The sequence below is a fragment of the Pinus tabuliformis genome, chromosome 2_2 (assembly GCF_031772625.1).
Source record: "Pinus tabuliformis cultivar Carrire ecotype Pingquan chromosome 2_2, CPIR1, whole genome shotgun sequence".
NCBI classification, from domain to species: Eukaryota; Viridiplantae; Streptophyta; class Pinopsida; order Pinales; family Pinaceae; genus Pinus; species Pinus tabuliformis.
In genome coordinates this window covers 576,868,021-576,882,808 of record NC_142300.1, presented here as the reverse complement: position 1 = coordinate 576,882,808, position 14,788 = coordinate 576,868,021, and the positions used below count along the sequence as shown (strand labels likewise).

Below are 14,788 nucleotides of genomic sequence, written 5' to 3'. Positions count from 1 at the left end.
TTTATGGTTCGAAGGGTTGGATCAAGCTACCATGTCAAGAGCTCGATCAAGAGTTTGTTAAACCCTTAGTAAAGATATTTCAAATTTTACCTTAAGTGCTTGGTCAAGCTTTTTAAGTTCTCAATAGATCTATTGAGGGCCTAGAAAATAGGGTTCTAGCTCCCCTTCTACAGATTTCTCTACAACACCATTTTGTACCCTAGCGGACTTCAAACAAAATTTATCCTTAGTGGCGGAGTTGATCATGTTGGATTTGTGAAGGAATCCTCTATCCAATGGCATATGATTTTGTCATTTTCAAATTCATATGATAATTTTCATCTAATTTCTTTTAAACATAATGCTTGAAATTTTTTTGGACAATTTCAAAGGGGCTGAATAAAAATTCAATAACATAAAATATACAAAACAAAAAAATACAAGAAATACAAATATATTCATTTACGAGTCCTATTCAAAAGGGTACTCTTGGTTTTTGAATTTATTTAAATAATAGAAAAAAATCTTATGTGAACAAATGCATTTGTAAAATGCAATTGAAATATTACTTTACCAACTTCGAAAAATAATAAAAAAAATATAATTTTGCATAAAAAATAAAGTTTTAATATGCATAACTTAGTTCTCTTTGTGTAGATCATGCTTATATATATATATATATATATATATATATATATATATATATATATATATATATATATATATATATATATATATATATATATATATATATATATATATATATATATATATATATATATATTAAAAAATACACATTTTAGTCTAAGGTATGCTACGTGAACACACACATACCTTTTAAGATGTGTGAAAATTTGCAAGGACAAATATTTCATCTAATGAAAAATTGACATATTATACAACACTAAATTTTTTTGAAAAATATATTATTAGGAAAACAACATAATTCTCCAAAAAATGTATTTTTACTCTAAGTCAAAATTCACAATGGTTATATGATTTTATTGGGCTTCAATTTGATAAAAGAGTAAAAATTTAAAATTTTATCACCAACTTTAGCCCAAAAGTGTAACCTATTTTCATGCATTCACTCCCCTATAGGAGCATATAAATCAGAAGGGTAAGAACCACACACTCTAGTTTTGAGAAGATCGATTCGAGAAAGAAGGCAACCAAAGAGGTATAGTCCATCTAATTTTAGTTTAAATTTTGCTTTATCTATTACTGATAATGATCCCAGAAATATCAAGGAGGTAGTGGATTCAGAGGATGGCAAACTCTAGAAGAAGGCCATGGTTGAAGAAATGACAACTTTAGACAAAAATGAGGCTTGGAATCTAGTGGAGTTGCTAGCTGGAATGAAATTCATTAGCAACATAGGGGTGTTTAAGAAGAAGATGAATGCATAAGGAAATGTGGAGAAATACAAAGCTCGATTAGTAGTGAAAGGTTATTCGCAGGTGTTGAAAATTAATTTTGGTGATATTTTTTCTCCTAATGTGAAGTTACCTTCTATTAGATTACTTTTATATGTTGTTGTTTCTTTTGATTTTGATGTAGAACAAATGGATGTGAAGACAAAATTCCTACATGGGGATTTAGAAGAACAGATCTACATGAAGCAGCTAGAAGGATTTACAGTGAAGGGTAAGAAAGAATTGGTGTGCAGGTTAAATAAGCCTTTTGTATGGGTTAAAGCAATCACTAAGGATGTGGTATCAAAAATTTGATACATATATATAGGGACTTGGCTTCATAAGGAGCAAAGAAGATCATAGTGTGTATCGCAAATTATTGGGTAATCATGTTATTTATTTGGTCTTGCATTTGGATGATATGTTGTTGATAAAAAATGACAAAGAAATTATCAAGGATGTGAAGACCTAATTGTCCTCTAAATTCAACATGAAGGATCTTGGTGTTGCAAAATTTATTTTGATCATGGAAATTAAATGAGATCGAGCAAAGAGGAAGCTCCGGTTAAACCAAAGGAAGCATGTCGAGACAATATTGTGGAGGTTTAATGTGCAGGATAATAAACTGGTGAAGGATTCTATTCTTGTAGGTGTAAATTTATTTATAGAACATTCTCCCAAGATACGGGAAGAGGAAGAGGACATGTCTTGTGTTCCATATGTGAATGCAGTTGGTAGATTGTTGTATGTAATGTTTTGAATGAGACCAGACATTGCACATGCATTGGGTGTATTGAATAGGTTTATGTCAAGATCAGGGAAGGATCATTGGACATCAATAAAGTGGGATTTTAGGTATCTACGTAGCGCCAATGATTATGGTTTATGCTACCAAGGAAGACTAGGATTGGACATATGTGTCTTTGTTGATGTAGACTGCGTTGGAGATATGGATCAGAGAGTATATACAAGTGGGTATGTGTTTAACCTATTTGGAGGAGCAATCACTTGGACGAGTAAGAGACAATCTGTAGTGGCACTCTCAACTACAGAGGTTGAATACATGGTAGCCACTCATGCAAGAAGGAAGCAGTTTGGTTGCAGATATTATGTTTATGTATGGGGTTGGTACAATTAGCTATAAGGATATATTTTGACAGCCAAAGTGCAATTTTCTTGGCAAACGACCCTGCTTATCATTCGAAGACAAAGCATATTGATGTTTAGTATCACTTCATGAGGGATGTGGTTGAAGACAAAAGGGCATTGTTGGTAAAGGTGGACACTTTAAAGAATGTTGCAGATGAATTCAAAAATTTTGTGAGCATTGAGAATTTTTCTTGGTGTAGAGAAAAGACGAGAATTGTTGTTGTGGACCAATGACAGTATGCGCTTGCAGTCCCCAGTGTGTAATGAAAACAACAAGTGGGAGAATGTGGGTATGTTCTATATTCTTGGAAAATGTTTTGTATGTGTTATGTGTTATATTTTATGTTGACCCAAGGATGCGGGATGTGCCCAAGGATGGTGGGTGTACTTACCCATGGTTTTGGGCATGATCATTTTTGCCATGGTATTTTATAGATTCGGTCAAGGAAACTACAATTATGTTCGAATCTAGGTTTAATGGATTGAGGGTTTCTGAATGCTCTAACATGTATATAATGTGATGTAACATTGAAAGTTATATAATGAAAAATCAATCTGGTAAATTGTTGGTTTTGGATTCCAAGAGAAAAATATTTGTGTATATTTTTGTGTTCTCATCATTGTATATTTTCTATTTTTAAGAATTCGTTTGTAGGTAATTTATGTACAATGTTAATACCTTTAGAGAATAATATCGATTTTCCAATGAAAATTACTAGTAGTCCTTATTATTGTATCCAATATAAATAATTATGGCATATTGTTTAGGAAATTCTCCTTTGGTGAGTAGCAATGGTGTTCTAGACAAAGTCAAACACAAGATCAATCCACTACTATATGCAACAACATAAATTTAAAATTGCCTGCAATTTTTACTATGAACGAATACAAACATGTATCATGTAACTTTGAATGAAAACAATGTTAATGGGCGTGCTTCGATTACAGATCATAGTATTATCCTCCATCATGTTGAAAGGATCTTCTTGTAACTTCCTTTTACAAATCAAAATCAAACACCTGTTGTTTGTGGTAGTTGATGAGTTGAATCTATGGTGCCAATGAAATGGTGAATGGGATAGAGTTAATATTCAAATGGATGGAAGGAGGCATGCAAGAGAGTGAATAGATAGTTTTATTTAATTTGATTTAAAAACTAAGAGACAAAATGTCCAAGATTAGGGTTTGAAATAAATTTGTAGACTACTACTAAAAACAATTAAATTAAGTCCCACCAATAATTTGTGGATGACACTATAAGAATGGGATATCCAACGGTTCAAAAAGCATGAGAATTCACTAAAATTTTGGAATTGTTCTTTATTGCTTCATCTATGTATATCAATAAAAAGAAATCTAAAGTATTCTTTAGCACCCCAATTATTGTCCTACACCATGTGGCTCAAATTATGGGTTTCTAAAATTGTAAACTCCTAAATTATTATCCAAATTTCATAATAAATTGGCAGATTCAACATTCTAACCCCTTAATATTGTTGAAATATTAATACGCCTCAAAGCGGTACTTTAACCTCATCCTTTATATCTTTTCTAAGCAAACCATCACCCACTCATCAGGAAATTTATCGAATCCAATGGGCTTTCCTTTGGGGTGTTTAGTGGTGTGGGATAAACTCTATTAGCCAAAGATAAAGGGAAGACTTAGGCAACAAGACCCTTCAATCATGGCTACAGTCTTGGTAAAAAAACCTAGCGGTGATGGCTCAAAGGGGGACTAGACCCTTGGTAAATAATTTGGAAGCATAAGTATACTCCTCAATTTTCTCAACATAATCTCATTAGACTAAAACCATGGTCCCTAGCTCATTGATTTGGACCCTAGAAAAAAAAGGTACGAGTATGATCTAGAAGCACTGTTTTTGGGAGATTAAATATGGCCAGGCCGCTATGTTTTGGGAGGATTCATGGCAACAATTACCCAAAACAAGGTGACCAGATAGATTTATAAATGATGCACCAAAATATGAAAACCCAAGGCCTAACCACAATTTCATATTACTGGACAAAGGAGGATCCCATTTCGCGTTGGTGCTAATGGATCCCAAGGAGAAATGGCATCTCAAATTGGATGGTGCAACATGGCACCATTTTTCGAGAAACTTGGAAAGTAGGTGCATTTCTTATTTTGTCTAAGTAGATAGAATACGATGGGGGTACATGTCTAAAGGAAACTTTTGAATTCATGAAGCATACCACTTAAAAGAAAGTCATCAATATCTACAAAAGGAAGCGTTTTGGCCCAAAATATGGAAACAAAATGTATGGCCAAAAATATCTATTTTTGTTCAGCTTCTATGATATAATAAGTCATTAACATGGGAAAACATTCAAAAGCATAATTACTACGAGCCATATTGGTGTTCCCTTTGTCTCCTACATGCATAAAATATAGATAATTTATTCAATACTTGTGACTTCTGAGTGGGATTATATAACAAACTCGCAATTTTTTTTATGTGTACTAACAAGGATCCTACAAATATTTCTAATCCTATTGTTTGTTAGCACTCTTAGGCATTCTATAATCCCATTCTAAATCACATTTGTACCCTCTCACCTAGATTCCTCCTATAGGAGATATGGAAAGAATGGAACTGAAGAATTTTTAAGGGTTCCTCCATTTGGAACTTTGCTCTTTGCCATAACAAAGAATTAATTCTTACTCTCACCAAGTTCTCCTAGGAATAGCAATATTCTAGCCTTCTAGATATGAAGCCAGTCTTCCTCATGTTTATTTCCCATCCCCTCCCCTTTTGTCATCCTCTACTACTCCATCCCCCTCATCTCTAGTCCTTTAACCTACCATTCGTCTTTGTCTTCCTTCCTAAAACTGAATTTTGATGGGGTGTTGAAAGTTAATCCTCATCCAATGATATACAGTGCATCATTCAAGATCAAGCAGGAATTCCCTTCTACATATACTCTAAATTTACTAGAATCAATAGCAATAATACTATTGAACTTATGTGTCTCCACATGGGATTGGAGATTGCCCATTCCCAAGGTATCACCAAGCTCCTAGTAAAATTTAATTCTCAAATTATCATAAATATTCTTTGAAAAAATCATAATGGTACCCAAATACATAATCTTTCATGAATTTGGTGATTTGAATCTTTCCTCGGCTAGGTCTCTTCTCTCATTACCCTCATTCCATCTCTTATTCCAATGCATTTATGGTGGTTTTGTATTAGAATAGAAAACTCGTTATATAATTATGGGTTCTTAGATTCCTCTCCCTATGTCTTAACCACTCGGAACCTTTTGCTAGACTCCCTTCTTAAGGCCATGTTTTGGTAGCTCATTCCAAAACACTTTCCAATCTTAGATGGGGTGATGATTGATATAGAAGGGTGGGGGATGGGTTGTCACTATCCCACCTAGCGAACAAACCAGGGGATGTGGAAACATGCCCCCATGAATAGTTAATGTGACTTAACTATGACAGAAAATTTGTCATTCTAGCCAACCATACCATGGAGGTAAAAGAATTGGAAATTAGTTGTTCACCATCCTTTCTATGTGTCATCTGAGTGCTCACTCATGTGGTTCTAATGCAAGAAGGGAATTTTCCCATGAATCAAATCCTACATCCACATTTTGAGTTTTTTCGAGTGGTGTGTAGCATGAAGATGAATCCAAGTCTAGAGGCTACAAGGAATGCAATGGATTCAACATGGCGCTATCTACTTCTAAACCCTGATGAGGTTTCAACTACCAAAAAGTTACTTTCTAGTCCTATAATTCGACAATTCAAGACAAATGGTTTCCTCTTTGCTCTCTACGACAACACTTTGAAATTAGTAATAGAATTGATATTAGCATGTGTTATTTGTTCTCATATAGATTGGCCAGCTCATTGTTGACATTGGTGGTTGGGATTTCCACTTTTTATTTTTTCCTCTCTCATTCCTGACAACTTCCTCTAGGTAGCCACCCTCGGCTTCTCATCTTATTTTGCTTCCCTTCTGGGCTTGCCCCCCCTTCTCCTATCCTTAGGATCCTCTAGTCCTCTATAACACAACCTCTCCATATTCTTTCAACTTTCTTTTGTTGTTTTTCTTCTCCACCTTACAAGTTGGCATGACACAAGCTCCCATTTTGGCGTATTATGGTTTGCTTCTAGTCTGGGTTTTCTTTTTATCTTCCCCCTTGTGTTGTTTTGACACAACGTATGTATTTCCATGGAGGGTCCTTCTGGTTGTAGTAATTCTTTGATAGGTACTCGACTTAGATGGTGCTCCTAGTCCCTTGAATCCCTAAGTTTGTTTGGTCTCTATTCGAGCTTTACTAATACCCCTAAATTGTTTTCCATGCCTCATCAATGGGTGTGAATTAGGAGGGAGGCTACCTACTATAAAGACAGGGCCCATAAGGGGATCACACACATGTATCATTGTTTGGAGGACACCACCTCTCACTTTCGTGACCTCATTCTAGGAATCATTCAAGAGGAGCTCACCCGTACTGAGGGGGAAGCTTCCTCTTACATACTATCCCTCTCACACATGGAGGTTCTTTATGAATGGGAAGATTAGACTCTGAATATAGGGACATGAAAAGGATGTTTAATCAATATATGAAAATAATTGATCTCTACTAGCATATGAATTTCTACTTGGACACACTTTCTTGGACCAGCATAACTGTTGTGCGCACATTCTCTATCCCCTTGAGAATCTACATCAACAACTGAGGGAATTGAATCAAAGGATGGAGAGAATTGAAAAACATCTCGATATCCCCCAACCCCCCCGGGTGAGAGGAACGTCCGAAGATACTAAATAATTCATCCAAGTCATTGTTTCAAACTCTGGCCCTTTTGCCTAGTTTCTAATATGTCTATGCTTTATGGTTATTTTGTTATTAATGCTTTTGTACACTACTCTGTAGGCCATATTCTTAGTTTTTGTATACTAAATTTTGTATATCCTAATACTTAGTTACCTCTCACATTACTAAGGAGAGTTAATTTTGAGAAACTCAAATGACTTTAATAACATTAATACTCATATCTATTAAAAAATTTAAGATTTATTAATAGGTTTATTAAGAAATGGTTTAAAATTGTTTAATAATATTGATATTAATATTAATAAAGTTTAAAACATTTAATAATAACATTTATCAATGATATTAATATTAAGGTATATTAGTAACTATCAATACGATTTTATTAATAAATTTTTTAAGTAAAGTATTATATTTAATTAAGTTTTATTAAATAATAATAATAATATTTAAAGTTTATTTAATATTTAATAGTAAATAAGATTAATAAAAATAAAAATATTATTATTATTATTATTATTATTATTATTATTATTATTATTATTATTATTATGTTCATGGGGCACAGAACAGATGGTGATGGAATTTGCTATTAAGCCACTCAATAATGTGAAGGTCATTGAGTTGGTATGGCTCAGGCGGAGTGTGGGTGGTTTTGATGACTTAGATGCTTATGGGTAGTGATTTCCAAAACCAAAGGTGAAGTGTGGAGTCATCTCACGACTCACACAACTTAGCAAAAAAATAAAATAAAATAATATTAATATTAATTTGTTTTAATAAAGTTTAATATTTATATTTAATAAAATTAAGGTTTATTTAATATCTAAGCTTTCTCTCTATTTAATTTTTAATATGAAATTTCATATCAATATAATTATATTTAATTATAGTTAAACTAATATAATCATGTTAATAAATGTAGTTGGTATACATTTTTTAGAGTCATTTTCATTAGCCAAAGGGAAAAATGTTGCATCAACCACATTTACTATTGTGATTGTGTTAGTTTTAATGATATGAATTTGATATTTAAATTAAATTTACAATTAATAATAATGCTTTTAATATGCTAGATATTTTGATTGAAAACTATCTTTTTTGTTTTTGTTTGTGAAGATCTTATATTAGTCAAAAAACATGTTTTACATAGGCAAGTCAGAAAGCTCCCTCAGGAGGTTAGCTTAGCCGTCACCATAAAAAATCAGCAGACTGAACATTAATCCAAACAAAGAAACCAAAAAATCCTGGTTAAACATAACTATGTACCCAAGACAACACAAGACACAAAACTCCATTCCAACACTTTTTGAGCCAAGACATAGTAGAATAGAAATGACAACATAGCCATTGTCCGTACTAAGAGATTCAAACTCCACACTAGCAACAAAATTATCGAGATTTAAACACCATACTAACAACAAACTTACCCCAACAGGCCATAAGCATGACATGATTTCACCATACCACCACAAATATTTAACATGGGATGCCAAAATAATATCCCAGCAGAGGATTTTAGAAAATTAATCCAATACATGAAGAACAAAGATCCACCATAATCACATCAATACAACGATCAATAAGACACCACACTTGTAAACCAAACCAACCTAAATAGTAACAACATGTTTGAGGCCAGCCAACATGATCAACAAAAGATGAGAGTTCTCACTAATACTCCCAACTCGCTACAACACTAATCATTTTCTGAAGAAGAAATAATGTTGTCACTTGAGCACTTGAACCTATGGGATCTAAAATATATCCATTCTCATATTCATTCATAATGTAACCCACTATGCGAGCCAAACAAGAATCTAGGTTGTCTAAGCAGAACTATTGATTTCGAATCATTCTTTTAACATCCTTTAGGGAGAAGAAGGTATTATAGTTCTCTGTGTACTTATCTTTAAGGACTAGTCTCAACAAGGTAAGAATTTGTTGATGCAAAGCTAATGAGGTCATAAATTGTTTCTTCATGCGCCTACAGAGGCTAGGGCCACGAATCCTCTTTGAAACATTGTCAAGCAACTTTCAGTTAGAATGAATTTGTTGTTCCACCCTATCTAGAGATTCCAACACATTGATTTCCTTCCTCAATTATGGAGGAATAACATCTAAGTATGTAGCTACATAATCATATGAAAAAGGTCCAACCCTTCTCTGTCCCAAAGAAACATTGCTACTTATTCCCCATCTATAGCACATTTGTTTTCTAGGAAGCTAGAAGGGACACACTAGATGGCCACAAACTAAAAAAGAACAACAAAGGGGGACAAAACACACCAACTTGACACCCTAGACCTAATATCGCCAAATTGTCTGCTAATCTCCTTACAAGTAATTTAGAGAGGGATAGATGGAGACTCACCTCCCTCAACAGACACCTCATAACCTAGCACCATGAAACGTACAACTCTACCAACATATGACTCAAAATACGAGATACAATACTCAGGAAAAACTAAGCAGCTAATTAACATGTGAACAAGAACGTTTCCATAGGACTCCATAGTAGAAGAAAATAGATCAAATCTCAGAACATCTATAATTTTCTGAATCAAATCAATCCAAGAAAATAATATCTGAAAAATAATACACGAGAGAACCAAAATGGCCTATCGACCTCTAAATAAAGCCAAGAAACACACAATAACAAACAGGCATAGTAGTCCCAACAAGATAAACCCCCTCAGGCACTTGAAAAACCAACCATGTAAACAACTCAAGACAAAGGACTAAGAAAGAACACAAGTGAAAATAGATAGAAACCTCACAAGCACAATACAAGACATGAAATAAGAACAAATTTTGGCACAATTAAATCTCCAGGAAGCTAATGTCACACTTTCCACTGAACAAACTAACAACCAGGAAAGCGATTCCGAGGTCTGACTCTTGCCTTCTCTCCAACATACACCTACAAACAACAAAACCTCCAAACATACCACACAAATAAAGAAGCCAACCGTCTATGCCAATTGTACCCTTGCATGCACCATTGCAAAGGCTAGTGTCCCATCCCTACATGTCATTAATGCATAATGACTTTGGGAGGTGGTCGGCACAACTCCCAACTTCATATTTGTTCAACATTAACTCTACTAACACCCCCATATTATTTCCATTTTAATTAAGAATGCAATAAAAGTTGTTTTCAAAAATTTAATTTATTTAGGTAAATATCTTATAAAAAAAATACAAGTTTTATATTTTTCATTATAATAATTTTATAAGGCATTGTCTAACTAATCTAAAAGTTTTGTTGTTTAAATTAAGTTTTTGACTTCATATATGAATTCAACACCCCAAAAAAACATAGACAATTGGATTGAGGAGAGTTCACATCTTCAATTTATGATTCCAATAAATCTCTTGTTGATGATTCCAATAAATCTCTTGTTGATATTGAACAATTTAAATTAATGTATATATATATATATATATATATATAGTTAATTTTAAATTTCTTAATATTTTCCAATTTTCAATTTATTAATTCTATTGTTGAATTTAAACTTTTATGATCCATATCAAATTTTTTGAGAATAATTTTCGGAGTAAATCACAACATGATTCATTTGTCCACTCATTTTGAACTAACCCATATGTGGTTCATCTTCAGAACAAGTTGAAAAACCTTCAATTTATCAATTTTTTTCACTTTTAAATTTATTATTCTATTTAAACTTTAAATTTTATTTTAATTTTAATTTTTTATTTTTTTTCCACTTTAAATTTATTACTTGCATTTATTACTTACAGTCCTGATCTGTAAAAGATTTCAAGATGACGGATCTGGAATCGCTATTTATAAAACTAACGGGCGCATATGTGTAACTCCTGAAGGTTCAAATTTTGTTTAATGATATTAATTAAAGTTTGATACTACAGCATTTGTTTAATAATATTACGCAAAGTTTGACACACCACCAAGAACAAGAAAAGACACGAGAATATTGAAATATATTTGGACACTTTATTGAAGGAAACACAGTACATCCCATCTATGGGTGTTAATTATTGCAGACGAAAGAAAGAACATGGTGGCAAACAAGCCAACCCAATAATTGAAACAAACAAAATCACACAGCCTCATTCTGCGTTACCAGATGGGTTGTATGTCATCAGTTCATTCGACGGCAATTCTTTCGAATTTCTCCCCTCCTTCCGATGAGAGGGTTAATGTTTCCCATTCTCACCATCGACTCCGCGAACTGTTGGAAAAATTTCTGCTCGTCCTCCGCAAATGCAGAAACTAAGGCCGTGGTGGTGGAGGATATTTGATGAGCATCACCGTTTTGGTTGCCATAGAGCTCCTGGTCAGAGATCAAAAGTCCGCGAGAGCTCTTCAAGTTGGTAAAATAGTGGTAGTCAAATTTAGTGGGGCTAACAACGTCTAATGGGGACAATATGTTGTCTCCCCCGGATTTGGGGCATCTGGATTTCAATTCAGTGGAATAAGCCTGCTCCAAATTAGTATGTGTAGTCATGTAGAGCCTCTGTCTGAAGCTTACACACCGAGACTGACCGATGGTGTGGCCTCCTGCATTGCAATATTTTAAAATCAACAATGGGAAACAATTAACTTTATGAATTGATAATAGCAATAATATTACCTGAAAGTGCGACCAAGTCTACGACGTTGAGGCCATGGCGTTTGAACTTTGTGAGGAGAGTTTGGAGAGTGGAGTTGGGCGCGGGGATATCGTGGTTTGCCCCGCTGAAACTCGCGCTTCTTGAGTCCCTTCTTCCCACCATGACATCCCACTTCAGCCCTCCGCTCTGCCAATGCAACCATATATCATCAATTATATATAAATTGGGATATTTCTGAAATTGACATAAAAGTACCCATATAAAACATCAATATAATAATTACCAAGACCACTGAATCTCTGGCTGCAATGGCAAGAATGTCAGCGCAAGACACAACCCCTGGGCACGCACTCTCTAGTTGGCTTTTGATTTCATCGACCACATCAAATCCTCTGATTGAATTGTTATTGGGGACTGCTGTCTTCTCTCCTTTGAAGCTAGGGGTATCGTCCAGCAGCACCGACCCGTCGCAGCCCTGCAGTAATCATTATACATATTGCCACTAATATTAGCTATTTTTAATTTGATGAACTAAATATTAGATATTCCTGGAATCTGCAATCTACATAATATACTCTACTCATAATCTAGCTATAAATATAATACCTGAACGAAACAGTCATGGAAATGGAGACGGAGTAAAGAAGCTGCCATCCGAGACTCTCTTTCAACAGCCTTCTCTACCACGGACTTGACAATGGAAAAAGCTTTCGAGCAGGAATGGGCATAGAAATCTGGCCTTAAACCAACATTACTAACTGCATTGATGCTACAGGCAGCACTGCCTGCCATTACCAATAGAATAAGCAGCTGGGCTAATGCAGTCACATCCCTAATGCTTATAGGATTGTTGCTCCTTATATACTCCATTGTATTTTCAAATAAAACAACACCAGGAAGCAGATGATGAGCAGTGAGTAGAGATATTGAACCAGTGTTTGTAGTGTCAGTATAACGGGGAAATGGTTATGAGCTGACCTTGCTTGGTATTGCTTCTCCCATCTGTTGAAAATATAATTTCAACAGCGATCGCCGATATCGCATATCGGCAAGTCGGCATATCGGCAAAATGAAGTGAAGGCATTATAAAGGAGCCTTAGTGTTTTGCGATAAGCGAACGCCGATATCGCATCGGCAAAGTCAAAGTGAAGGAGTTATGAGGAAGCTCTTGTGTTTGCGATGTGCGATCGCCGATATCGCATCGGCACACCGCTATCGGCAATGTCATAGAGTTGAAGTCTTTGACATGAGTAAAGTTGCGATGCGATGGAGTGGACCCGATGGCTTCCCAAAACCAAATCGCATAATGTTTGAAATTCACCCGACGGAAAATATTAAATGTTGCGTGGAGTAAATCTAAGTTTTGATTGACCATACGTCTTGATGAAATGTCATAGTGGTAGGTAGAATATTAAAGTTTTACATAGAGTTGGTAAGTTTTTTTTATGAGAAGGTATGGGCGTATGTACTTATTACATAAATTCTGTATGGGATAGGTGTATGTAATTAATTACTGTGTTGACTTGTGTTTCATGTATGGCACACGGGAAGTTTAAGTGCGTATTCACAGTAGAGTAAAAAAAGAGTGGTGAAGCGAAAACCATGTGTTGTATTTTTCATACACAGCAGTGTGAAAAATGTGAAGAACCAGAGGGTGAATGCACAGCAGTGCACAAATGTATTTGGTAATGTTTTGTAAGGAATTGTAAAACAGAGGAATAGCAAAAACCATGTGTGGTTTTGCATAAAGGAAATGGTGGAGCGTGAAATTTTGTAAGCCTGTGTGAATTTTGTTTTACAGCAGTAAGCTCATGTAAACGTTTGTTACAGCAGTTGTTTATTTTTCACAGCAGTGAATATAAAATGGATTATACAGTGGTAAATCTTTGTATCAATTTTTAATGAATAGAAAGTTTTAATGGTGGTGAATTACTCTGTTTTCTCTGTGAAATTTTTGAGTCTTCCTGTGCACAAAAGATCCTGGAGTAAAGTAAAAACAGAGCACTGTCTCTGTGTGTTTGAATATTTGGTTTTTGGTATTTTCCCCATTTTTAAAGAAAAATACCCAACACCATCACTATCGTCATCTTATATATACACACGAACAATCTGTTTTCTTTACAAACTTGTTCCTGTAAAACTGCACATTCGGAGCAAAACAGCTCAGCATATCATTATTTAAGCGGTGATTCCTCGAAAAGCCAGCAGCTCCGCTAGTTTTATCAATCTAATCGTATACCTAACAGCAGCATATTAGATGCAACTACTCCATGTTCCATTACCAGTTTCATTCAAGTATTGTCGGGTCATGTGCAATCATCTTTTTGAAATCACTGAATGTTATCCTATGCATTTCTTTATTTTGCATCTGTCCTTTCTCTGTCTCTGTGAGGCTTTCACGATCTATTATTATTTACGATTTACAAATGGTTTATCCTTTCTCTTTGACGATTTGATATGTTAGGATGGGTGGCCATGTGTAGAAAGTTTTCGTGACTGCGGATAAGTCCTTTACATTTAAATTATTGAAAAAACTTTTAGCCTATTACATGCTTTTGTTAAATGAATGAAAGCGTGGGAAATGTGATTGTGCAGTTGAAGTTCGATTTACTTGTTTTCGGTTATTAAAAAAACACACATATATATATCAAAGTGTTGAGGATAATTGCTGTTGAAATTGTTCCTCATTCTTAAAACTAATTTCAAGAATGGGCATTTTGATTAAGAATTGTGTTTATATTGAGAGTTAAAATTTTCAAAGCCATTGTAAATTTTTTTATGGGATAAGGATTTGATTGGTTTTTTAATAATGGTTTTATTATAAAAATGTT

The 14,788-nt window shown here is 34.4% G+C and overlaps 1 protein-coding gene across 1 annotated transcript; it reads right to left on the bottom strand.

Annotated features, from left to right (window-relative positions):
• Positions 1-11,480: 11,480 nt before the first annotated feature.
• On the bottom strand, positions 11,481-12,915 carry LOC149193982 (peroxidase 49-like). Its single transcript, XM_089407120.1, has 4 exons — positions 12,564-12,915; positions 12,241-12,432; positions 11,978-12,143; positions 11,481-11,904 (listed from the first exon to the last, which is right to left on the bottom strand). Exons 1-4 carry the CDS (start codon positions 12,825-12,827, stop codon positions 11,486-11,488), a joined length of 1,041 nt encoding a protein of 346 aa, XP_089263246.1. The 5' UTR covers positions 12,828-12,915; the 3' UTR covers positions 11,481-11,485.
• Between the last annotated feature and the right edge of the window lie 1,873 nt (positions 12,916-14,788).

What these genes read in the sequence shown, in the direction of transcription:
- LOC149193982 (XM_089407120.1), bottom strand. Translation starts at nt 12,827, where the DNA reads ATGGAGTATATAAGGAGCAACAATCCTATAAGCATTAGGGATGTGACT. An exon ending in TCCATGACTGTTTCGTTCAG is followed by an intron (nt 12,433 to 12,563) that starts GTATTATATTTA and finishes TGATTACTGCAG; the next exon opens with GGCTGCGACGGGTCGGTGCT. An exon ending in AGACTTGGTCGCACTTTCAG is followed by an intron (nt 11,905 to 11,977) that starts GTAATATTATTG and finishes ATTGCAATGCAG; the next exon opens with GAGGCCACACCATCGGTCAG.